The sequence below is a fragment of the Pavona decussata genome, unplaced genomic scaffold (assembly GCF_977016875.1).
Source record: "Pavona decussata unplaced genomic scaffold, jaPavDecu1.1 SCAFFOLD_98, whole genome shotgun sequence".
Lineage (NCBI taxonomy): Eukaryota > Metazoa > Cnidaria > Anthozoa > Scleractinia > Agariciidae > Pavona > Pavona decussata.
Genome location: NW_028145514.1, coordinates 3601452 through 3625957, shown reverse-complemented (window position 1 = coordinate 3625957; position 24506 = coordinate 3601452). Strand labels below are relative to the sequence as shown.

The following is a 24506-nucleotide window of genomic DNA, read 5'->3' as shown; positions in this document are numbered from 1 at the left end:
GGACTTAAATTTTTGAATGCCCTACTGTCGGGGAAAATATGGGGACTTCGCTTATGTTCAACTGAGAGGAGGTTGGGGACGATTTTTGTTCGCTCGATCGATGGCAAGATGGTGGAGGAGAACAAGAAGGTATGTTTTAAAATCCATTGTTTTTTGTCTATCTAACAGATTTTCCGTCAAAAATTTGTACGTATTTGTAGGCATAGGCAACTTTAAAATTTCCTCTGTGTATATATTATTGTTTATAGAGGTCACTGTTAAAGGTCAACAGGTCGTCTTTTGTTAGTGATATAATAGAAGCGGTCTGTTCAATTGTTAAGGATAGAAAAAGTTGATTTTTTTTAAATATTCACAAGAATGTTAATTTCTAAAGCATCACAGCAACTGTTCAGAGTACTCAGGAAACTTAAGGACGTTGTGTTTAGAAGCAGCAATGAACCATCATGATAGTGTGTTTTCCCTTGTTCTTCATCAGTCCAGATAGATTGAAAACAGATTCTGGGGAATTCAGGACTGAATGAAAAGTTGAAATTTTCACCATACTGCGCATGTACAGTAAGAGGAGTGATTTATAGCAACTTATGGAGTATTCGAGAAAAAATAATTAAAGTTCAGTTTTCATCAGAATGCAAAGTCCGAGCGTTTGCCGACTGTTTAAAGAACCCAAATAAAGTTCTGAGGTGCATCTTCAAATCCAGTTGGGTTCGCCAAATACTGGGGACTTTGCAAGAAACAAATCCCCCACGGGTGGGGAAATACAAGAACTTTGAAATACACAATTAGCAAAGTCCCCATATCAGCCCGGGGTCCCCCCCCCTCGGGGAAGCCGATGACAAGTGCATTAGATTTTCGCGGCGAGGTTCAGAGTTTGTGCAAGAATTTGTTCTTTCTTTGTTTTGAGTTGATAATAATCCGTTAATTTTATTTTTCCTGGTTATTATCAGATCACAGAAGAAAAAAAACGCTTTTGTGATTTAGTAAGACATGTAACCCAGATGCTAATTAAGTCATCCCTTGGTAAATTATTAATAAATATATAAATAAATTGTTAAGGCCATCCCCATAAAGTGCTTTATTAATTTGTTGCCTTCTTTTTGGTGAGAGTAGGTCAGTCAGTTGGTTAAAAAAGAAAATAATAAATGAAATAAATAATTCCAAGCAAGTCCTAAAAATATTATGTCTCCTGTGGATGCCATTTTTCAACTGGCTGCCATCACTTTAAACTGGGTATTTCGATAGTTTTTGAGGGTGTCACAGATGCATTCAAAGTATAATAATTATACTTTGAATTTGACAACACTGCAGTAGGCAATAAATAAGAACATTTTTTTTTAATAATTAAAAAAAAAATACGGGTCTTTTGGACCAGATTAGGCTCAAATATTTCCACCGCTCCCTTGGGTATGTCTTTCCTCCCTGAGGGTGAGTAGCAGCTGGTAATCGACCCTATTGGGCGATTATGAAACAAAACATTGCATGGTGATGTCCTGAAAATAGTGACATACATTATAAAGTTGAAACTTAAAGTTCTCAAATTTGAATGCCTCTTGTGATGGATAGTGATAGAAAGCAGCTGTATTTGCAGGCTTATGTGTGGAATATTATTGAAGAGTTGGGGGTATTAAGGGCCCACTATATGCCGAGTTTTAGGTAGATGTTTGGCTTTTATCATGTAACCAAACTACAGGGGAGGGGAGGGATGGACATAAGTTTCTCAAATGAAATGTCGCAGTCCAAAATGAGGGCAATCCAAAGAATGTAGGATTTTTTTCTCTATCTTAGGATTGCTGTCAATTTTGGCATGACTGGCCTACAATATTTCATTCAAGAAATTCAGGCCAATTATTTTCCTGGAAATTATTTGATCATACCTCTGATAAAAACCAAAAATCCATCCAAAATTTGACATATTCAATATTATAATAATCCTTCAGTGAGGAACACTTTTTCTGCATTTGGTTGTTACTGTGATAATGATTACCACTATTTAATTTTTTTGTAAGTTAACCTGACTGCCGATTAGATGTAAAAAATTTGGTTTTATTATAATTTGTTGGGTGATTGAATGGATGGCTTTTCAGATAAGAAGTTTAATGCACAAGTTTTTGTTGTAGACAGGAAGGTTATATTTAACTGCCATATTACAGTTGACACATGCCCTTCAGACTAATAGGTAGACAGCTAGCTTTCTAGATCTAGACAGCTTAATTTTAAGCCTTTCCACTGAAGAGTAAGCAGCTCAAAATCTGAAGTAGCTATTTATTTAGCTGGCTGCTGCAGGCACTTAACGAGAAGCCTGGACTACTAATTCCATTTCCCTTCAAATTGAATTTTGGTGGACTTCACAGGATCCGAAATTAACTTTTTTAGGCAGGCGCCAACTGGCGACTGAAAATTTTTTGTCAGTCGCCATATGGAAAAATGTGGTCGCCAAAAAGTGTCAGTAACATTTTTCCTTCGCAGTAAAACACAAACCAAACTTTTTGGTTGGCAATTTTTCTTTTAAGAATCAGAACAAAGAGAACGCATTTGGGGACGCAATGGCAATTTTTCTGCTAACGAATAAGATTAAATACAAACACGCTGATGGTAGCTGTGAAACGTTGTGGTAGATTTAATTAACAACAGAAAAATTGGTTTTATACTTCAAAATCAGCGGAAAGGTAAAAAGTAAGTCACCAATTGGCGGGCGGCTTTGAATTTTATTTTAATCGATTTGGCTGAAAATCAAAGTTATTGTTTGTATAATGATCGTGGCATGAAATAGTTAATTGCCCGTTGGCGACCAGTTGTGAAATTCTGGTTGCCAGTGCAAAATTTTTAGTCGCATTGGCGACCAGGAAAGCGCAATTTGGGACCCTGCTTCAATGAAATTGAAAGAAATCTGTTAAATTCATATGATTGTATATTAAATGGCCCTAGCCCTTGGAAATGGACGTATTTAGCCCAGTGTAATTAATTATTGTTTCTAAGCACTTTTTTATTGTTAACTGTTTAACTGGCTTTTAATTGTGCTGTCTTATCTGATAACACTCATAGTTTAGCATTGTTTACTTTAGTTAATAATAGTAATTGAAGGGGTGCATGGAATAAGGCCCTATTAAGTGACTTTTGATGTAAAGCCAAATTCTCCTTTTGTTTCACAAGGGAATGCAAGGCAGTTTGGAAGGAGAATCTAGTAATTTATCACAAGTCATTTGTGGCTTTTTCCAGGCACTCCTTTATTATAATAACATAATGCAGCACTAAAAACAGAAACTGACAAGATGGATTGTAATCCACCAATCACAGTGGTCGATTGACCATTTTTGGCATTTCACTACTGTGAAGAGAAGGTTCTTTAAAGTGCTATTAATACATTATGCAACAGAGACTAGAAATCTCATAAGATAAATATTAAGAATAACATCAAATTGTAATAATTATTTATTAATAAAATAAATTATTTTGTAACTTTGTAGATGGCTGAAATACGTCAGTTGCTCAATATAATTGAGCAGCTTGAGAAGAAACTTGGTTATGAAGCAGGACATTCAATGAGACTAAGACTAGAAAAGGACAGTCTGTATGATATGCTGAAAAAATCCAGTACATATGATGCGTGGGACAGAATGATGTCGTCAACTATGAAAGATGAACAAGGACGAACAACCCCACCAGTAACTCCTGTAAGTGTTATGCAGCTGAATTTCTTGTAAGTGATCACTGGGAATCAAAAGCGGTGGTGGGTTAATTATTAATGTGCAGTTCCAGAACATATCAAATACTCCCCCCATGGAAGGTTTTTTGTTTTGCACCCCCCTCCCCCCAGGAAATTTCAGTTTAGCTCCATACTTTGCTTCTAAGATTTTTGCTTTTAAGATCCCCCTCCCCCAAGGAATCTCCAATGACCTTCCTTGGGGTGGGTATGGATTTTTTTCTGGAACTACACAATACATATCTTTAGTTACATGATGTGAGATGGTGTTGTGGGAAATTTACATTTCTTCCTCCTCCCCCCCCCCCCCCTCCAATGGATGGTGATTGGAAATTCTGAGGGGGATAGGGATTACACGAGGACTATTTTTCGCGAATATTTCATTAAGATTGGAAGAACAGATTGGAAGAAAGTATCACTCAAAATCTATAAGATGTGCATGTGCCCTCTTTTTGTCTCACTGTAAGGATCCAGTTTCACCTTGGTAAAACCTGTTTCAATTGATAACTTTGAAAATCCTGGTTTTTCTTTGAGTTGTTGAGGTTTTACAAAGCCATGGTAAACAACATCTAATGCAGAGAAGTTGTTGTTCTTTCATGCATTTGATGTGACAAAAAATTGATAAAGATGATAGACATCATGAATGGATGTCAAACAGCCACTTCAAAAACTCTATCCAAAAGACCTTCTGAATGGGGTGGGGTGGGGAGGGGAGGGTATGGATAATTTCTAGACCAACACATTACATTTTTTAATGAAATAAATATAATTATTTTGTTGAATTTAAAAACATTTTATAAATGAATTAAAAAAAATATTAAATAATGGTATTCTAGGTACAGTGTTTATATCCCAGCCACATGTGCATTCATGTGTGAATTTATCATGATATCAACACTGACTTGAACTTAAAATACAGTTATTATAATATTAATTAATAAAACATCACTTGAGAAACTTGTTTGTTTAACAAAAGGGAAACCACAAGACAGCAATAAAAATGCCTTTTAATGTATTCAAACAAAAACCATGCCAAGGGCTGTAATGACTTAAAATAAAACACAAATAATGTGAGACAGTGCGTGCATGGCTCAGAAGAAATCTTGAAAAATGGTATGATATTGAGATTTATGCACTTAAAATTTTACCCTCTCCATTGCAATTTCAAAACACCCTACAAATTATTGTTGACAGTTTGTGAAATTGTGCTGTTTTATAACCAGATGTCCATTGACTGCATGAGATGATTGTGTCAAATGTAAATTTTCTTATGATGTGCTTTACTGATGTGTAGTTTCTTCATCTTTTCTAGGATTCAAAACCTGGCAGCCAAGAATTGAGGATTCTACAGAGGAAGAATGTGGAGTTGAGTTCTTTGGTTAGGAAGTTGGATGAAAAAAACCAACAGTTAGCAACAAGAAATGCAGAATTGGTATGTTTAAAATACCTGTTTAAAATATGTGTGGTCATGTGTGAAGAACCTGCTATCAATGACATTCCTTGGTGCAAGATAAATTTATCTGAGGAAAGAATACAATTTAACAGTCTCTGTTTAAAATGTGTGTTGTCATGATATTTGAAAGACCTGCTATCAGTGATAGAATAATGCTTGCTACAGAAATTTAACCGAGAGAGCAAAAAATCCAGTTATAGTTCAGTCTATAGTCTTTGCATGGTCCTTCTTATTGTTAGTAGCTTTCTGTTTAAACTACGTGTATGTGTTGTCATGTGTGAACAACCTGCTATCCCTGAATGACATTTCTGCTGACAATGCTCACAAAAAAATTAATTTAACTTTAAAAAAAATACGACATTATTATAAAAGCTAGTTTAGATCTCTGGGTCTCATGTTTATTTAACTTTATTGTGAACTCTTCATGTATATAGTAACAGTATTATTGTCAATATCCTGTGAAGTTTTTAAACAGAACTGGCTAAGTTTGAGACCTTCAAGGAAGTCTTACAGTGTAGTTCAAGGATCGCAGATTATTGTTAACAATATGTTTGTTATAAGGATGTATTTTTCTTTGTTTCAGACTTCTCATTTGGTCATACACAACATCCTTGAAATAAAACAGGAGATCCAGTATACCATAGAATGATTTTTTTCTTGACTGAGATTAACCCTACTGTCTGCTTTCTGTGTTTGAGTTTACAAGGTTAAGGTTTGCCAAATGGTTCAGTTTCATCAGCGAGTTTTGCGCACTTAGTATTTAGTATTAAAATGTTGTTTGCAGTTGGCTGAGTTGGAAAAGCTTGAAAAGGAAAATAGAGATAAAAGCAGAAAGCTGGAGAGAAAGAATGCAGATTTGACACAAACCAACAAGAGGCTTGAAAGCCGGAATAAAATGTTGCTGGATGAAATTAATGCTTTGGTAAGACACATTCCCAACTTTCACTTAATAGGCATTTGACTCCTTGAAGCCATAAATTGTTTTAATTTTAAAATGTTAGGGAAATTAAACTTTGTGGCATATATTTGTTGTGAATTATGACTAAAGATCAAAGCTGACCGCATGTATAATTATATTTTTTATTATAATATATCCTGTGGAAGGAAGGAGGGAAGGAAGAAGGAAGATCAAAGGAAGACAACAATTGAAAACAAAAGTTCTAGACATCGATAATTGCAGCTGTTGTTGTTGTTTTTTTTTGTGTGGTGATGGCATACAACTGTAGTGACTGTGTATAATAACCTCTTTCCTTGAAATATTATAGAAAAAAAGTTCCACAGCAAGGAAGGACAACTCTGTGAGACCAAGAGGGCGTACAGCTAAGGAAGTAAGTATGCATTCCAGGGCTCGAAATAACGGCCGGTCAACGGACAATGTCCGGACTGATTTGGGAGTTGACCGGTCAACCTTTCGTCTTGCCGGTCATGTTGACCGGTCACATTTGATCGTTTTGAAAATGAAATAAATTAAAATTTCCATGCTGTTCAGTTGTTTCAGTTGTAGCAAGTCGCTGTGTATTGTCATTTGCGGAACTTTGATCAGGAATCCTGGGTGAAATGCAACAAGAACCGTTGTTTACAATCCGGGCATTGAAAACAGACATCGGGGTTCACGCATCGAAATAATACCGGTTCCGGCACACCCAAGTTAAAATGCCTGGTTACTAAGCTTTTCTCAATGAATCTCTTGTAATGAGGAGTATAAACATGGATTACTGGCGGAGTTTTAGGATCAAGATCTCACACCGTGATACGTACACCAGAAATCATTATATTTGGAGGCATTTACTGTGCATTTATTTACAAATTTAATGTATACGATAACGATATTTAACGTGTTGCGAGTTAGTCTTACAGACAGTGTCCAGTACGTATTAATACACATAAGCTTATTTTCATTTTGCTGCTGTAATTTACTTTTGTTGTTGACAATGAGTTCTTTAAAGTGCTCTAACTTTTTTGGAAATATATAACGCCAGTTTTGGTTCATGGGCCCCTGTTTTAAGAGTTATTTCTTTTATATAATTTGACCGGCCAGAAACAGTACGTGACCGAGCTAAAATGAATTAGGCGGGTCATCGTGTCCGGAGACTCTCCGGGAATTATTTCGAGCCCTGGCATTCAGTGAAGTCTCACAAAACACTTGGTCCCTTGAGCTAAATGTATCCTGAGAAAATAAACAGTGCTGTGCTATTGTGCTACTGCCCTCAGCTACTTTGAACCTGAATTATATGTTTGAGCAAATGCCCTAAAAATTCAGGACTTTTTCAGAAATTTATCAGGAAAAAATTTGATGTAGTTGGTTGGTGTTTGTTGACTTTGATGTTACCATGGCAACAATTTTTTTTTGACAGGTAGTTTTTTTTTTTTTCAGAAAAATATAAAATCCCTTTTTAAAATAAAGAAAAATTTCTTTTCTTGAAGTACATGTAACCTCATATGTTCTTACACTGTAGCTCATATTAGTGTTACTTTACTCAAGGTTTTGATTACTTTTTGTCCAATTTTGGCACTATCCTTAAGTTCTGGGGAAATCCAGAAATCCAAGATGGCCATCATTTGGCAGTCATGACATAATTACCACGTACTGTAATGTGACATTGTCAGTTCGGGTTGTGGACCTCAAAGGAGACATATTTGGATGTACTATATTTTATCCTCCAAGTGTCACTGTCATAGCTACAGTGTAGTCTTGCACAGTTACCGAGTGGTGGGGGCAGGTCAGCTTAAACTCCCCTCACCTTCCTCCCCCCCCCCCCCCCCCAGCCCCAGAAAACAATAAATGTCTGGTCTAGGTGGGGTTAAATTTGTGGGCAGAAGGTTTAGTTGTTTACTGTCCAAAACAAAAACTATTACAAGTTGCTGAGGACTGCCAGTAGAATCTTATCACTTGAATGTTGGTGGTTGTCTCTGCGGCTGTTCTGTAGTCTGGTTCCAATGGCAGGTTTCTTTTAATTAACAGGTCACAGGTCATGACTACAGGTCATTGTGATACATGTAATTGTATATAAACAAACTAAACAGGGTCTCCTAGCCCTAACCCCATACTAAAAAGCTAATTCAGGCCAAGGACACGCTAACCGTCTTGGTTAAATACCAGTATGATTGTGACCTGTACTGTCTTATATAAAAATGACCTGTGGAATGTGACCTATAAAAAAGACGTTGTCCTGCTTCCAATATCAAATGAACTAATTAACTAGGCAGTAGTATTAAAGGAAACAGTTGACCAAGATTTGCACCATTCCTTGCTACAGCAGGATGAATTGGGTAACTTACGAGCACAGTTGAGAGAGCAGACAAGGACTATTGCAGACCTGAAGCAAAGCTTGATGGTAGGTGATCTCAAAGAGATAAAAGTGGTTATTTTAATACCACTTCCACAGATGATTCTGGTACTGTTTAGGTTTCTGCTAAAAATTCATCACTAGCAGTCACGTTTAATCCCCCTCCCCACCCCCCAACACACTTGGGGCTTCATTCAGATACAGGTTATTCAGAATTCCAAATCTTAATGCACTAGAACTACCATTTTGCTGTTCCTTTGTTAGCATAATCTTTTGTGGAGTCCAGAATTAAAGTGCAATCTTATGGCCGCAATTCATACAGTGCTATTAAATTGCTTTTTTCTAGAGAAACCTGCTTGGTTGAAGATTACTGCTTTTAATGAAAACCTTTCAAATAACTTTCAATTGTTCTAATAGGATAAGGACAGGAGAATTGAACTGTTGAGGGGCAGGAAGAAAAAGAGCAAACGGCAACCAGTAAGTCAACGTGCACTGTTGCCAACTTGTCTGGTGTGCATGCATACAGTGCTGAGATGCACACATCTTTGTATGGCTTTTGAGCACATTATTTTTAATTTTGAAAGAAGTGTAGAATGCATCATAATGTACATTCATTTGGAATACTGTTTGGGGTGACAGCCAATACAATCTACTGACTGTATTGAAGATTTACATGTAAGTCAAAAAAGCTTTCTAGGCCTTTGTGTTAACGTTAATCTTGACTAATGTTTGTTCAAAACAAACAGTTTAATGAAGTATTATGGTACATACATCTATATATTTTCATTTCTTTGTTCCATTCCTTTAAGATTATTTTATGTAAATGTAGATTAAGTGTCTGTATAGACCTCAACCTGTTGTAGTCTAGCAGCAGCTGGAGATAATTTCAACAAATTGTAACAATTTTTGTGGCAGTTGTCTTGCAGGGCATAACTTTTCCCTCCAACATGGTAGCACTATTACTTTTCTTTGACATTTCTTTGATGTTAATTCGCAAAGGCTTAACCTTCAGAAAGATGTTGTTTTAGAGTTTTACAAAGATTTCATTCATTTCTGGTCATATGGTCAGATATAAAAATAATCACCTTTAATTTGTCCAAACCAATGCAAGTTTTCAAAATAATTAATGATCCCATCATAATTTTATCTAAAATATTACCCATTCTAATGTCAAATATTCATAACTTTCATTTTAAGAGTGGTCACAGGGCCTCTAATGCAAGAGACCAGACAGACAGCAATGTGGTTAATAAACAGTCTTTTATTTTATTTTTATAAATTCTCATCTGTGTGTATTTTTTAGCCCTCCCCCACTTCATTGTCAGCTGATTTTCCGTCCATGGAAGATGACGATGTGTTATCAGTTCATTCTGATTTCAGTGAAGCTTCAGAAATGGTTAGTAAAAAGATGTGAGAAAACTATCCAATTAAATACCTGTACATGTAATTTTGTTTAATAAATATACACGCCAAGTACACTTTTTGTAACTTACACCCTTACACTGAAGCTGTTAAAATTGTGTTTATACTCAAAATTAATATTATTATATATTGGTAGTTAACTTTTTCTCTGAATTCTAACAGACATAAGTGAAAGGTAATTGACACTGGCTACCATGTTGCTTAATTGCTGTTTAAATGCCTCCTCAAAATTAAAATATCATAGTACTGGCTGACACTGATCTGTGAATCATAGTTTGGAAACAGGTTGTCAAAAATGTCGTCTTCCTTGTTAAGTTCTTTTTTCAAAATGTTTTTTTTTTTATCTAACAGAATAATATTATAAGTGGCTTTAGTAAGCTTAAGACTCCATCTGAACATTCCAAGGATATACTAGCTCTGTAATGCTTGAGTGAAAAATTGAGTAGATCGGTAATGAGTGGAGTTTGTAAATGAAATCATTAAGTATGACATTCAAACAAGAGGTAATGAGCTGTACTGTCATATATATGGTGCATTTCTTCAGCTTTATTTCAGAATGATTTTTGCATTGTATTTCAGTTTTTAAATTTGGCAATCGTGGTATTAAAATGGGTATTAAAAGGTGTTGGTAAATGTAATATGTAAACATTGACATTCCATATGCCAAATGGTCTGTAGCATGACAACAGAAAGTTAAGCTCATTTACATAAAAACAGCTTGGTTGTAACTTTGAAAGTTTAGGAGTCTCCCTGAGGTAATCTGCTTTCTATAATTAGTACTGTTACATGTATTAATATCTGCTTAAACTTAATCTATTGCAACACTTTAATGTTGCTAAATAGTTTTAATTTGTCCTTAACTCATCACTCATCTAGGAAATTTGAGACAGTTTATTTTCATAAGCAAACTCACCATTCCTTAGTCTCCAGCCTTGCTTCAGAACTAATTATAGTTTCACAAATGAAGTTTATACTTAGTGATAAACATTTGACTTGTTATAAGCTTAATTTGTAGTTTATATTTAAAAAGGATTGGTTTGACAAAACTGAAATCAAGCTACCTCTTTTAAATACTGATGGTGTGGTTGAACTTGTAGTAATATGGCTTGACTTGTGTTGTAACTTCAGTCATTGCTCTGTGAACATCAATGCATTGTTTGATTTGTAACTTAAGACCCCTGCTGCACATGGGATTCTGTTTTGTATTAATTTTGAAAGGATATCTGACCTACATGGACATTATTGAAAACAACCTTCATAACAACAAGATCATAAACGAATTCATTTAGTTGAAGCATAAATATTACCATCGATAAGAATCATGCAGAGTGACTTTCTTACTGTTTGTCATACTTGTTTGCAAACATCAACCTTTAATAAATTTTCTGCACAGTGTTGCAAAATGAATCATTTGTCCTACAATATAGAGCCAAGCCAAAAGTGGCTGATATAATTTAATATTCTTCCATTTGTATTCCAGTTAGCCATACTAACCTTGTTTTTGAGGTCAAAAATCAAAAGAATATTTTACACGGTACTATGAACGATCAACACTAGTACATCTAGGGCTAACTTGAATTCAAACAAAGAATATTTTAAACTTTCAGCCACTTTTGCATAAGGACTATGAGCAACAACGATGTGATAAAGACCTAGGTCATAAATAAATTATGATTAAAATTAATCAGGAAGAATCTGCAGACTTTCTTGCACATAAATGAATGTGATAGGAATGTATAAAGCTTGCAGCTATTTGCAACTGACTTAAAAAGCTGGATTGAGCAAATTCGTTTTCTTTTCTAAAACTGTTTATTTTCATACCATAACAGTGAATGCAACATGGTGTTGGTGACTATAAGCTAATTAAGTAACAAAGAATATTTGATGAGGTGATGAAATGGAATTGGATTGATTTCTTGATCACTGAGAACCCTTAAGTTGATAATTTAAAAGTTACTCCTTTGACCTTCATGGAAAATAACCAAAGTTTGTTGACTTTTTATGGGTATAGATGTGACTTCAAGGAAAACCTTGTAAAATTCTATGTGTCATCTTCTGGAATTATTTCAAAATATTATTTTTTTGTTTTATTTTCTGAAGTCGTCCAGTGAGGATGTAGACAGCAAAAGAATCAAGAAGCTTGCCAAAGAGTTGTTAGCCTTGGAGCGAGCCTACGCACTTTTACAAGCCCATGTTGGTAGTGCCGTGGATGCTGAGAGAGATGAAATGGTAGTTCCACTGAAGTTCAGATTAATCAATATTGTTTTGCTTTCATTTATGGACACTTAATAATTATATACTTTAAAATTAGATTGCTGCTGTAGGTAAATATTGTAGTTCTAACTGGGGATTGAGAAAATAGAAATGCTGTTAAATGGTTCATTTAATATCATGTAAACATGACGTATGAAATCAGTCAGAAAATATTTCTTTAAATATAGGATGATATGATGGCAACATAGTGAGATATAATTGTCGTTATTTGAAATGTAAGATGAACAAGACTACTTTTAGTTTGAATTGACTCATTTGTTAAAGTGGTACCTTCAGTTATGTTAAAGTTGTCAAGTTTACCTCCAGTAGATAGGTAACATTAACATGTTAATCCCTAGCCTGCAAGTGCAAGCAAGCTCTCCAATCTGTGGTAAAATATATGTCTTGCATTAAAGACCACAATTGGAGGGCTTGCTCACATGCTAGTTTATAATCCCCTGTAAATTCCCTTGCATAATATTGGGTGGCTTGCCTTTGAAGCTCTGATTTTTAGGAAGTGGGGATTCTATTTTCTTTCTGCAGGAGAAACAACAGCTTCAGTCCGACTTACTTGAGAGCCAAACTCGAATTCATGAGCTTGAACGAATGATGAACAGCAGCGGGCAGGTAAAGTATTGTCAATATTATTGCTTTTATCTCCCGCAGCCAGGTTAGCGGGTTAGGTTAGTAAGGGCCAGTTTTACATGTAATAATACTAGCTCAAATTTCTTTGACTGCAACCCAATTCAGCTGAGTTTGCTACCTACTTGCTCTTAAACTGATAACTGCGACTACCACCACCACCACTACCAACCAAGTCCTATTAGAAGAGAGAGGACCATGAGAATGAGGTTATTGAAAAGAAAAAAAAAACTTCATGAGCAAACCCTTGTTGTCTAGAAATGCTTTAGTTATCGATACATCACTCTGTTTTCTTTATGGTAATTAAACTAAGGGAACTGGTCATAACAAGTTTGTTTGAAGAGGTCCCACCTTGTCTGGCGTAGGGGGTGTTATCAAAGACACCACCTGTCTCATAAACAGTACCAACAAATATTTTATTGGAAATTTTTTGTTGAAACAGAATTATTCAGCTGGCAAGAGTCAGTATTCCTAGATAAACAAGAATATTGGCACCAAGAATATCGGTAATAAAGGCGCCATCTTTTGTGGTTGGGGAAGGGGGGCAGGCAGAGACCACCACCTATTTTATGGTTTAAAATTTAAAGTAGGCCCATTCGAGTATAGTAGTTTTGACCACTTCCCTACGTTACTGGATTCTCAGTCTTAATTCACTGGATAACAAGCATCAAATGTAATTATGCTCACAGGGTACTGGCTCAGAGGAAATGTCTCAGCTTCAGGCAGACAATAAGGATTTATATCAAAAGGTAATCTAATTAACAATCAAGGGGCCTGATTTTTTTTTCCACAAAGCTGAAAGTCAACAAGATGCAGTCGAGATGGCCACTGCTGAATTAATAAAGCTACAAGGATAATATGAAATAATAATGCAAATACACTTTCATATACACTTGAAGGGTAAAAAATGTGAAAAAAGTGAAAAACAATGAGATTGGAAGTTGGAAACTGACTACTTTTATTATTAATTACAGGGTGTATTAGCAAAAGCAACATTTGTTTTAGTAATTATGTTGATGTACAGCTGTACATATTTGTGTGAATCAGAAAAGTGTGAAATTTCATGCTTATTGAAGCCAGTCAGGTGTGAGATGAATACTGATCACAAACCATATTATCTCTGTGGCTTACTTGCCATTTGATTGACTGTGGCACAATTAACATGTACGCATATAAATTATGTCAAAATTATTTGCACAGTAAATAGAGACTCAGGATAACTCAGATAGATAGATAATTAGATAGTTTATTAAAAACTGCATCGCAGCCAAAGGCTGAATTGCGCAATTATTTACAAATGCTTTATAATACTTAAAAACATTTCAAATGAATCCTTGATAATAAGTCAAAAAACTGATCACAGTGTTAAAAATTCTATATAAAGTATTTATATTAAAATATGTTAACTTATAAAGTATGTATACATCTGGGATAAAACTACAGCCTGGACTGTCTTGACATCGCATATATAAAAGTGTTTCTTGTTCTGTTCGTACAAAGCTTCGGCATATTAAAATGGCGCTGTTGTCTTAGGTTATAGCGTGAGTTGTCATAATCTGGTGGAAGGAGCGCTTTCAATTTATGGTTTGGATCTCTGAGTATGCCTGTGCCACCTGCCGGAAAAATACATCAGTCCCAGACTTAAAACTTATCACCACATTCTTTTCACATATACCGCTCATTGACATTCAAATCCTAGCAGTGTACATACAGGATGTTAGTTTTGACTTCTGTGGGGAGAACTTGGATTTTCTTTTTCCTAGTATACCTTTGTCATTCACTGAATAATACATGTACATCAATCAAAAGTAATTAAGCTATCATAATTTTGTGCACTTTACTGTTCATAGCTTGTGGCAGCAGAGAATGACAGAGATAAAGCACAAGCTGAACTGTCCAAGTACTCTGAGGTAATGAAAATTCACCTTAAATGTTCTGTGTCTAAGCAAGAGCTTGATCTGACATTGTGAAGTTTGTAGTCAGGAAATGTGGAGGTGTAATTGTTAGGGAAGAGGTTAAGGGTGGATAAATATGAACAGATAAATACAACCATGAGATATGAGGTATACATGTACGTAGTTGCTCTTTGAACAACTTGGTAAAGGAAGCCGTCACAAATCTTTGTGTCAAAATTAAAGGTTGCATTATTTGCTGACTGAGTGTTAATTGTACAAGAGTCTTCTGAAATCGTGTGATCGCTGCACGTGGATAAAATATCAATGAATAAACACATTTCATCCATAAGATATGAGGTAGTTGTTCGTTCATCAGCTTACATTTATACTATTAATTGAAAATTCTCACAAATATCTGTTTCAAAACCTTGCATTTGTTTTCTTGTTTAAAGGACATGAGGGAGCTGAAGGACCAAAGGGATCTGCTGGAATTTGAACTTGAAGAAATGTCGCAGTTATCGGTAAGTTGAGCCATTTTGTTTTCATCCATTTTATTTCCAATTACGATGTGCGTTAAAACATTGTGATACGGAGATCACAGTGATGTTGGCCCACATCTTAGAGGTTCACAAAGATTATCATCAACATATCAGATCTCACTGAGGGTTGATGCACAAGGAGGTATTGAACGCCGTTGCTGTCATCAATGTACTGGGTTACCCAACGAGAACGTTAAAGTAAAATAGTTAAAATTTAGTTTACTGCATTCTCACATCATTTTATGGCCTTTGAAAGAAAAATTTGGGTGAGCTAACACAGTTTGATCTGTTCGGATTCTTTAGCTGAAAATTTAAACTACCGAAAATTTAAGGAAGAAATCTCATTCCACGAATTTACGAGCTGCTGTCGGCTTTGAAAGTGCTAGCTGGCCTTTTTTCACACTTGCAACGACCTTTTTGCCCCTCTGGAAACAAAAGGGATTAGTTTTTCAGCGTTGTAAAAGTTTGAGGTGACCTTTCGCTAAAGAAAACTCCAGTTTTTCTTCACAGTTGAATCCGAATTTCTGGATGGGTAATAGCTTTCCGAACAGGTTTCTACCCAAACGAACCGTTGGCTGCTCCTGATTGAAATGAACATACACCTTGTGGTGCAGCACTTCAGCAATACTGGCAGTACTGATTATAGCAGTTATGTAATGGTTTCTCAACGTATGTTGTGTTTTTTCCAATTACGTTATTAGACAAGTCATAATTTTATTTCTAGACTGCAGGATCCGAGGACTGGGATTCCAGACGATCTAGAAATGGCCTGGAAGCATCTCCAATTCCAAGAAAGGTAGTCAGTCTCTTTGCATATATGCAACTAACAACCGCATTGCTAAGTGAAATTTGGGTCCTAAGACATCTTGGAGCTTCCAGCTTTCCACTATTGGAAGATGGAGAGTGCTTCCATGGTTTGCAAATCATGCTAATCCAGCCGAGCAATGTGCCCCCATGCCAAGGGAAACAGGCATCCATTACAATGATGAAACCGTGGAAAGAGGGAAGGGATGAGGCTCGCAGTGCACCCAAAACCTGAAAGAAATGCGAAAACACACTTGACTCAAGAGCATGTGGAATCCTGGCACATGCAGGCATACATAATCAATACCGCTGTTGACTGGGTAACAGTTGTGCTCATTGCCGTCACATGTAACTCTACTAGATTACATGTATTTCTTGAGCACCACCAGCAGCATCCAGGTCAAGTTCTTTGAGACGATTCAGGGTGGACTGGTACGGACCAACAGAAGAAGCCCGACAGGAAAACAACCTGACCTTTCAGATGATCAGTAAACTACATAGTAATCTTATTCTACTGTCTCACATCTTGCATCACATAAAGAGTTCACTAATCACTTTGTACTCATGTACACTCATGCATACGCATCCTTTACTGCACCAGCCCTCACACTCACATACACTGTATCGTCTTAAGTTGCAACTAAACTTTACATTTTTTAATTTAGGAGAATGACACTGCTAATCTTTCTTTGGAAGAAATCAAATCCTGTCTTGAAGAACTGGAGACAGAAAAGGTGCTGTAACCATAGTTATAATGAACATAACCAGTTTGGTACAAAGATCAAATTTTTGAAAGGATGGTAAAATGATCCTAAAAATCATTGAAGAGTCTTGGTTAGTATAGTTTTTAAAAGCTGCAAAGTATATTTCAGTTGCAATGTTTATTGTCAGCTATACAATTTACTATTACTCTTTTGTGCACTGTACTCCTTGGCTAATTGTTTTCATCTACAAAAGGTAAAACATACATTTACTAACTAAAAGTTGAACGTATTGTTTATTGTTGCCGTGCAATGTGTAAAAGGTGTGTTGCTACGGTTTGCAGAGCTCTGTGATTATTTCAGTCACTACTTGAGATGGTTCTCGAATCAATTGGAAACAAAATCCAAACTAATGTTGACTGAGTTTTATGTTTACTGGTTGTTTTCCCAGCCATGACGCTAGATAAAGGTTTTTCCTTCAAGTTTGACAAGTTCGGATTACTTTGAATTGCTTATCATTAAAAATTGCCATAACGTGGTAAAAATGTTTGTGGATAGTCCAAAATGCTATCAGTGGTGTAATAAAAACGGAATAGATCCATAAATGATTTGCTGGTTTTATATTTTACTATTGTAAGTTCCATTGGTACAAGGATTTGAGGTGTGGCATGTCAGCAAATTGATAGAAAGCAGTTAACTTGTTAAATGTAGTAATGTTGTATCATAATTATATCATTGACCCAGTAAACGGATAGTTTTCTTTATTCTTTTCTTAGGAAAATGTGTTGTCTCCATTGCAACAAAGTGCTCTTAAACAGGCCAGAGATATGTTGGAATCCATGTCTGAGGTAGAACAAAATGCAATTTTTCCGAAGCAATTTTTCCATTTTGTCTTCTAAATGTTGAAAGGATACTATTATTTGCTGTGTTGCCAAGTACACATGCAACAGTGTACACGTGGTTTAAGATTGAAGTAATTTGTATTATGGTCAATTAAGGAATGAAAGTTCTGTTTGTTCGTTTGTTTCTCCTCGTGCCGAACAGAAAATCCACCACATGGAAATCACGGAATCTGCCTTGAGGGACAAAGTTCGAGACCTGGATGTAGGCGTGAGTGAATCATAGCTTTTTTTCTTAGCATGAACGCAAAGCCATAATAGTGATCAGCGTCTCATTTCGCCCAAAAATATCATAAAAAGCTTGCACGTTTAACGAACTATTAAAGGCAAATTCTTGAACTATTACTTATTCTTCCCAAAAATACTTACAGAAATGTACATAGAATCGATAGAAGCTTTAAAGTTCAAAGTATCATGCATAAGTGCTTTGCCAACCTTAGTATAATCTTTGTGATGTAATTTTTCCGTTCCTCAGTCAGTAGACGTCCAGTGGTCAAAATTCTAAGGTTCAACATTCAAATTAAAGGGTTTTTTTTGTTAAGTTTCTTTGTTGCTGTTTGTTTCCTGTTTTTTCTCGTGATGCACAATCGTACTTTATGTTCTACTACTATACAATTGCTTATATAGAAGAAACAGTGACCAGCGAAATTTGGCAGAATGACAATTTAACATTGCTATTTTTTATTGCGCATTTTCTTTCTTATTCAGTACAACAGTGAATCCTTGAAGTCTGAGCTTGTTGAGTCAAGAAGCCTTTCAGTGTACACATGTGACCAAGAAACTCTCACAGATTTGCAGTTGGTTGAGCTTGATGAGTTAGAAAGCTTCTATAGGCAGAAGCAGTTTGACCCACTAGAACACTCGAGGCGAGGGGATCTGGACATCCCCACAGCAGACACTTACTGTATGACTGACTTGCTTTGGGAGGATTTGGTCAACATGGAAAGTATTTACAGGAAGTACCTGAGTGGGTCGCCTGAAGGCTTCGGGTCAAATGATCTTGAAAGGGAAGATAAAGAATGCATGACTGATCTTGCTTGGCAAGAGTTAGCAGACTTGGAGGAAAGTTATAGAAACTATCTTGAAGATATGCCGCAGATGGATATCGTAGATGGTAAAGGTACAGGTAAAGGTGAGACAGAAACAGTAAATAATGAAACAATGACAGTCCTTGATCTTGAAGAGCTTGAGGTATTAGAAAGTAGCCATCAAAGATATCTTGAAGAAAAGATGTCTGTGAAATCAAGTGATGGTACAGAGACAATGACGGATATGATTTGGGAAGAACTTATTGAAAGAACAAACGACGAGATTTATTTGACTTTAAGTGAAGAGTTGAACAACAAATTGAAGGAAAGGGAAGGTGAGACGATTGAAGTAGGCATTATGACTGACCTTGCTTTGTCAGAACTTAGTGAAATGGAAAATAAATACTTAGAATATATAGCCATGGAGTCAAAGGTAAATGTACAAAAAGAAGAACCTGTTGAAGCCTTACCTGAAATTGTGCTGGACACATTCCCTGAAGATGTTACAAATAAAAAAGATAAATATGCGATGACAGAGCTGAAATGGGATGACCTTGTCAACTTAGAAGACAGGTGCCTTGGCTATGAACGTGATATAAAAGAACTTGAAGAGAGAGTTGCTGTCTTTGACGTCGAAAGAGATGAAAAGGGTACTTGTACTGACATGTCTTTTACAGATTTGACATGGAATGATATTATCAACTTACAAGACAAGTGCTGTGGTTATGAATGTATTATAGACGAACTAGAAAAGAAACTTGCTCAGTTTGAAATTGAAAGAACTAAAAAGGACAGTAGCACTGAACTGTCCCTGCAGGATCTTGCTGACGCCAGATTCGGGGTCGAGATGAAGGATGCTGAGACCATGACAGATGCAACAGTAGACGTGATGGAAAATGAAGGCTTGCCACAGATTGTGATGGAGACGTTTCCAGGCGAACGGGAGACAAAAGATGAATGTGACATGACGGAGGGAGTTTGGGATGAAGTTGTGGATCTTAAAAACACCTATCAAGATTACAGGCAGAATTTGGAGGAGATGAAGCAAAAGCTCGCACAGTTTGAAGTCGAGAAAGATGACAAAGAGAGCATTACTGACATAGCCATGCAAGACCTTGCGGACTTGGAAAGCATGTATAGGGAGCATTTGCGGGATGCAGATTCAGACTCAAACTCCCTGCTAAGTCACACTGAGAAGGAGTCCAGAGAATGCATGACTGAACTTACGTCACTCGAAATCACAGAGCTGGAGGATTTTTACATCGAGAATGCAGCACGTCAGATAGCATCTTCACCTATAGTAGAAAAATGGGAGCAAGAGAGTATGACGGATATCACCTTGGATGAAATGCATTACCTGGAGGAAACCAAAGAGCTTTATAGACAGAAAGGCGGCAGTGCTTTTGAAAAAGACGAGAAGTGCACAGAAACGGATCTGACAATTCAATACGTGGACTACATGCAAGAGATGTCCAGTCAGGCTGAGTTCCTTCTGGCTGTGGAGAAGCTTGACATGGCCACGATCACAGAATTAACCATCACTGACCTTGCACTATTGGAAGATGCTCAGGAACGCCACCTGAGCTGTTCTGCTCAGGAACTGAATACCCTTGACAAAGACGACAAGGGTGTAGCTACAGAGTTGACTTCTGAGGACCTGAAATACTGGGAAGACGTGGAAGCAACACACGAGGAATGTTTACTCGACAGGGACAAAAACGAAGCCAAAGCTGGAATGGACAGTTGGGAAAAGCAAGATGCAGAAATTATGACTAATTTCACCATGATGGATTTGCAGTATTTTGAGGAGGTGGATGCTGCACACGAAGAGTGTTTACGCGACAGGGAAGAAGAAGGAAAGACTGATGTAGAAATGCTAAGTGTTGAGATAATGACAGATTTGACCGTTTCTGATCTTCAATACTTGGAAGATGTGGAATTGGCTCATGAAGAGTGTCTTGTTGATAAACAAGAAGAATTTGAATCAAGACAAATTGCTGTGGAAAAGGAAAGTGTGGAAATTATGACGGATATGAGTGTGTCTGATCTTCAGTACTTGGAAGATGTTGAAGCGGCTCATGAAGAGTGTCTTGTTGATAAACAAGAAGAGTTTGAGGCAAGACAAATTGTAGTGGAAAAGGAAAGTGTAGAAATCATGACGGATTTGTCTGGTGTGGATCTCCAGTACTTGGAAGATAAACAAGAGGAGTTAGAAGCCAGAAGTGTGGAGAAGCAGAATGTTGAAATGATGACGGACATGACTGTTTCAGACCTGCAGTACTTGGAAGAAATTGAAGCAGTACACGAAGAGTGTCTTCTTGATAAACAAGAGGAACTAGAAGCAAAAGTTGTTGAAGGGAAGATGAACGGTGTAGAAATTATGACTGATTTGACTGTCTTAGATCTTCAGTACCTGGAGGATGTGGAAACCGCTCATGAAGAATGTCTTGCCGAGAAACAAGACGAATCAAAAGCGAGCGAGGTTGCAGTGGAGACGGAAAGTGTTGAAATTATGACAGATTTGACTGTGTCAGACCTACAGTACTTGGAAGATAAACAAGAAGAGTTAGAAAGCAGAAATGTGGAGAAGCAGAATGCAGAAATAATGACAGATTTGACTGTTTTAGACTTGCAGTACTGGGAAGAAATTGAAGCAGTACACGAAGAGTGTCTTGTCGATAAACACGAGGAGCTAGAAGCAAAAGAGATTACAACAGAGAAGGAAAGTGTAGCAATAATGACGGATATGACCATTTCCGATCTCCAGTACTTGGAGGATGTTGAAGAAGCTCATGAAGAATGCCTTGCTGATAAACAAGAAGAGTCAGAAATGGGAAAATTTGAAGTGGAGAAGGAGAGTGTAGAAATTATGACGGATTTAACTATTTCCGATCTCCAGTACTTGGAAGATGTCGAAACCGCTCACGAGGAATGTTTACTTGACAAGGCAGAGGGCGAAAAAGCTAACGTACATGACACTGAAAAGCAGAGTGTTGGTACAATGACAGACATGACTATCCGTGACCTGAAAAGTTTGGAATCGGCTTCTGATAAAGAAAAAAGCAAAGCACCAAAATTCTGGAGAAGAAGCTCAAGATCGTCATCTGTAAGTGATCATCAACATAATAAGAACACTATGACTGAAATGACCGGCGACATCCTTCAGTATTTTGAAGACATTGAGGTTCTCTACAAGGAAACTGTAATGGAGTTGGGTGAGTTTAAGAGTTTGCACTCTGTCGGTAAAGAGGAGAAAGATGTAATGACAGAGTTGACCTCTGAAGATTTAAACCATCTGGAAGAAGAGAGTTGGAAGGGTATGTTTGATGATAAAGAAATAATGACTGAACTAGCACATGATGATTTGGAATATTTGCTAGAGGTTGAAAGCTTGTACAAAGAGAGTGAGCTTCAACAAGAATCAAGGGGTATAGATGTTAACAGTGATGCAGGGACAATGACAGAGCTTACATTATCTTACATGGAGCTCATAGAGGAAGAATTGGACCGATTGAAACGCGAACATTCACACGAAACAGATTCATCTTGGGTTGCCATTCAACCGGATAAGGAAGATAAAGACGTAATGACTGAGATGACTGAATCTGAGCTGCAGTACTTGGAAGAAGTTGAAATTCTCTACAAGGAAAACATTGAGAAGCCAAAGGAAGTTGTTAGTAAGGATAATGCAGAGGTTATGACTGATCTTACAACCGCTGATCTAGAGTACTTTGAGGAAGCTGAGAATCTTTTGAAACAGATCAGTGGTGATGGCGGTGATATAGCAGCGATGTTGGCACCCAAAGACGACAAGGAGGTGATAACAGACCTCTTAGGCTCCGATATTGATCACCTTCTTGCACTGGGAGATGTGTATGGCGATGGTAACGGAGAGGCTCCTCTTGAAGTTGAGAAAGATGAGAAGGGCACAGAAACAGAGCTGACAATTGCAGACATTAGAGATCTTGAGGATCAGATGGATAGTGCAACTGAGGTGAAAGCAGTGCGTCCATTCCAGGAGTTTGTAAATGAAGATTTTAAGCCTGAAACACTTGTGGACTTACAATCAGAGTTGAATTATCTACCAATTTTCGATGAACCTGAATTCATTTCGGATGAAGAGGATGGAGAGGTCACCAAAGGACAGGAAACCGGGGTCATGACAGAGTTGACAATTGCTGACATTAGAGATCTGGAGGATCAGGTTGACAGTGCAAGAGATGTGAAGGCTACTCCTCCCGTGAATGAAGATTTTCAGATTGAAACACTTGAGGGGTTGCAGTCACAGTTGGAATATCTTCCAGTTTTGGACGAACCTGAGTTCATTTCGGATGAAGAAACAGAAAGGGAGGACCTCCAGAGGCAAGATACTGGGGTCATGACAGAGATAACAATGTCTCACTTGGAACATCTTGAGGCAGTTGACAAACATTTAGAGGAAATTCAGAAACAAGACAATTCTTCTATGACAGAGGTGACACTACCCGACTTGGAATACCTTGAAGTCATTAGACCAAATCACAGAGACGAAGTCTTGAAGTCCCCCGAGAGAAGTGAAACTGGCATTCAGTGTGAGCTGGAGGATTTTACCTCACTGATGCAAGAGCTAAGCAGGGAAGCGGAAGAACATGGTGAAGATATCCCAGCATGGTTTGTGACAGCCTTAAACATGAGAGAGCCTGGCGGAGGTTTGTGCTCAGTTTTGTGCATCACGCATGTGCATGTGCCTTATTAGCTTCACTCTTCTTGAAGAAGCATCTCCCGGCCGTAGAGAGAAGGCATAAGTATAAAGAAATAACGACTGTGTGCATGTTTAATAAATACCTTATGTAAATCAATAAAAGGATGTTTAAAGTTTAGTATGCATGGGAATTAAACAACGACTGTTTACTTTTGTTGTAAAACAGAGTACCTCTACTACTACTAAGAATTCAAAGTGTTAGGTACACAGTAAAGGTCGCCTTTAAATTAAATAGTAGTAATTCAAAAACCATCTGTAAAGTGTAAACCAGGCACAATAATGATGCACAATAGACTTCAATTTTCAAAGGAAGGGAAAATTTAAGCAAATTAGGGAAGTATTGGTGTGAATTAGTATATTCAACAGATTTAATGAAAACGATTCCAGAGGGTGTAATGAAAACAATAACAATGATGACCATAAGTAATAATAACATCACTTAACAACAATAGCATGTGGTGTAACAATAACGTTAACAATAAAGAAAGCGAAACAACAATTTAAACATAATTGGTTTTCGTAAACCCATAAACGAGACCTCCTTGCTTGTGAACAAAGTTATAATTTATACAGCACTAACTGAAAACAATATAACTATAACAAGCTAACTGTGACTAACACGTATGATTAAATTTAACCAAGGTGCATTAAATGTAACCTGATTACTGATAAGAATGGTGAAATGATAACCATTGACTTTTAACTATTGACTTTTAAATGTAAAACAGTGTTGATGGTATTAAGTTCGCTTCACCCAGCTGTTAAAAGCATGAAAAATGTTTAATCGGTAAAGTTCATCATCATGTAAGGTCTTTCTTTCAATTTTGAAAGGTATAGGCAAACTTGCCTATGAATCAGGAATTATCTTGCTTTCTACCATAAGCAATGAATATTGTTATGCCTTGCTTGTTTAAGACATTTTCCCTGATCTCTTGTACGCTTGAACTGAACACTTTAGAAGTCGTATGTCCTCTCTGGATCTACATATTCAGGGTGGGCAGCGTTATTTTTTAATTTTACGGAGTAGTTTTAATTTTTATTAAAATTTTACCTTATGTTAAAAAATAAAAGAATTTTATTTTTGATAATCAGTTTAAACCTGGATGGTTTAATTGGGAGTAGGTTTGCAGTCTGCTTTGTTCCAC

The 24506-nt window shown here is 36.8% G+C and overlaps 1 protein-coding gene and 1 long non-coding RNA gene across 15 annotated transcripts in view; one reads left to right on the top strand and one right to left on the bottom strand.

The window, feature by feature from the left end:
* LOC146472729 (uncharacterized) overlaps window positions 1-24506 on the top strand; it is a 70163-nt gene that overhangs the window by 1628 nt on the left and 44029 nt on the right. For 12 of the 14 annotated variants that reach the window (XM_085119449.1, XM_085119443.1, XM_085119448.1 and 9 more), the window contains exons 2-18: window positions 3462-3668; window positions 5010-5129; window positions 5935-6072; window positions 6416-6478; window positions 8408-8485; window positions 8855-8914; window positions 9741-9833; window positions 11960-12088; window positions 12656-12739; window positions 13444-13503; window positions 14605-14664; window positions 15102-15170; window positions 15913-15984; window positions 16658-16726; window positions 17470-17541; window positions 17738-17803; window positions 18301-23308. In XM_085119449.1, coding sequence (XP_084975575.1) covers window positions 3462-3668; window positions 5010-5129; window positions 5935-6072; window positions 6416-6478; window positions 8408-8485; window positions 8855-8914; window positions 9741-9833; window positions 11960-12088; window positions 12656-12739; window positions 13444-13503; window positions 14605-14664; window positions 15102-15170; window positions 15913-15984; window positions 16658-16726; window positions 17470-17541; window positions 17738-17803; window positions 18301-23308 — 6448 coding nt within the window. The remainder of the gene's footprint in view (window positions 1-3461; window positions 3669-5009; window positions 5130-5934; window positions 6073-6415; window positions 6479-8407; window positions 8486-8854; window positions 8915-9740; window positions 9834-11959; window positions 12089-12655; window positions 12740-13443; window positions 13504-14604; window positions 14665-15101; window positions 15171-15912; window positions 15985-16657; window positions 16727-17469; window positions 17542-17737; window positions 17804-18300; window positions 23309-24506) is intronic. The other 2 variants (XM_085119450.1, XM_085119437.1) reach the window with 1 other exon arrangement.
* LOC146472730 (uncharacterized) overlaps window positions 1-24506 on the bottom strand; it is a 96228-nt gene that overhangs the window by 67372 nt on the left and 4350 nt on the right. The gene's annotated exons all lie outside the window — the stretch shown is intronic.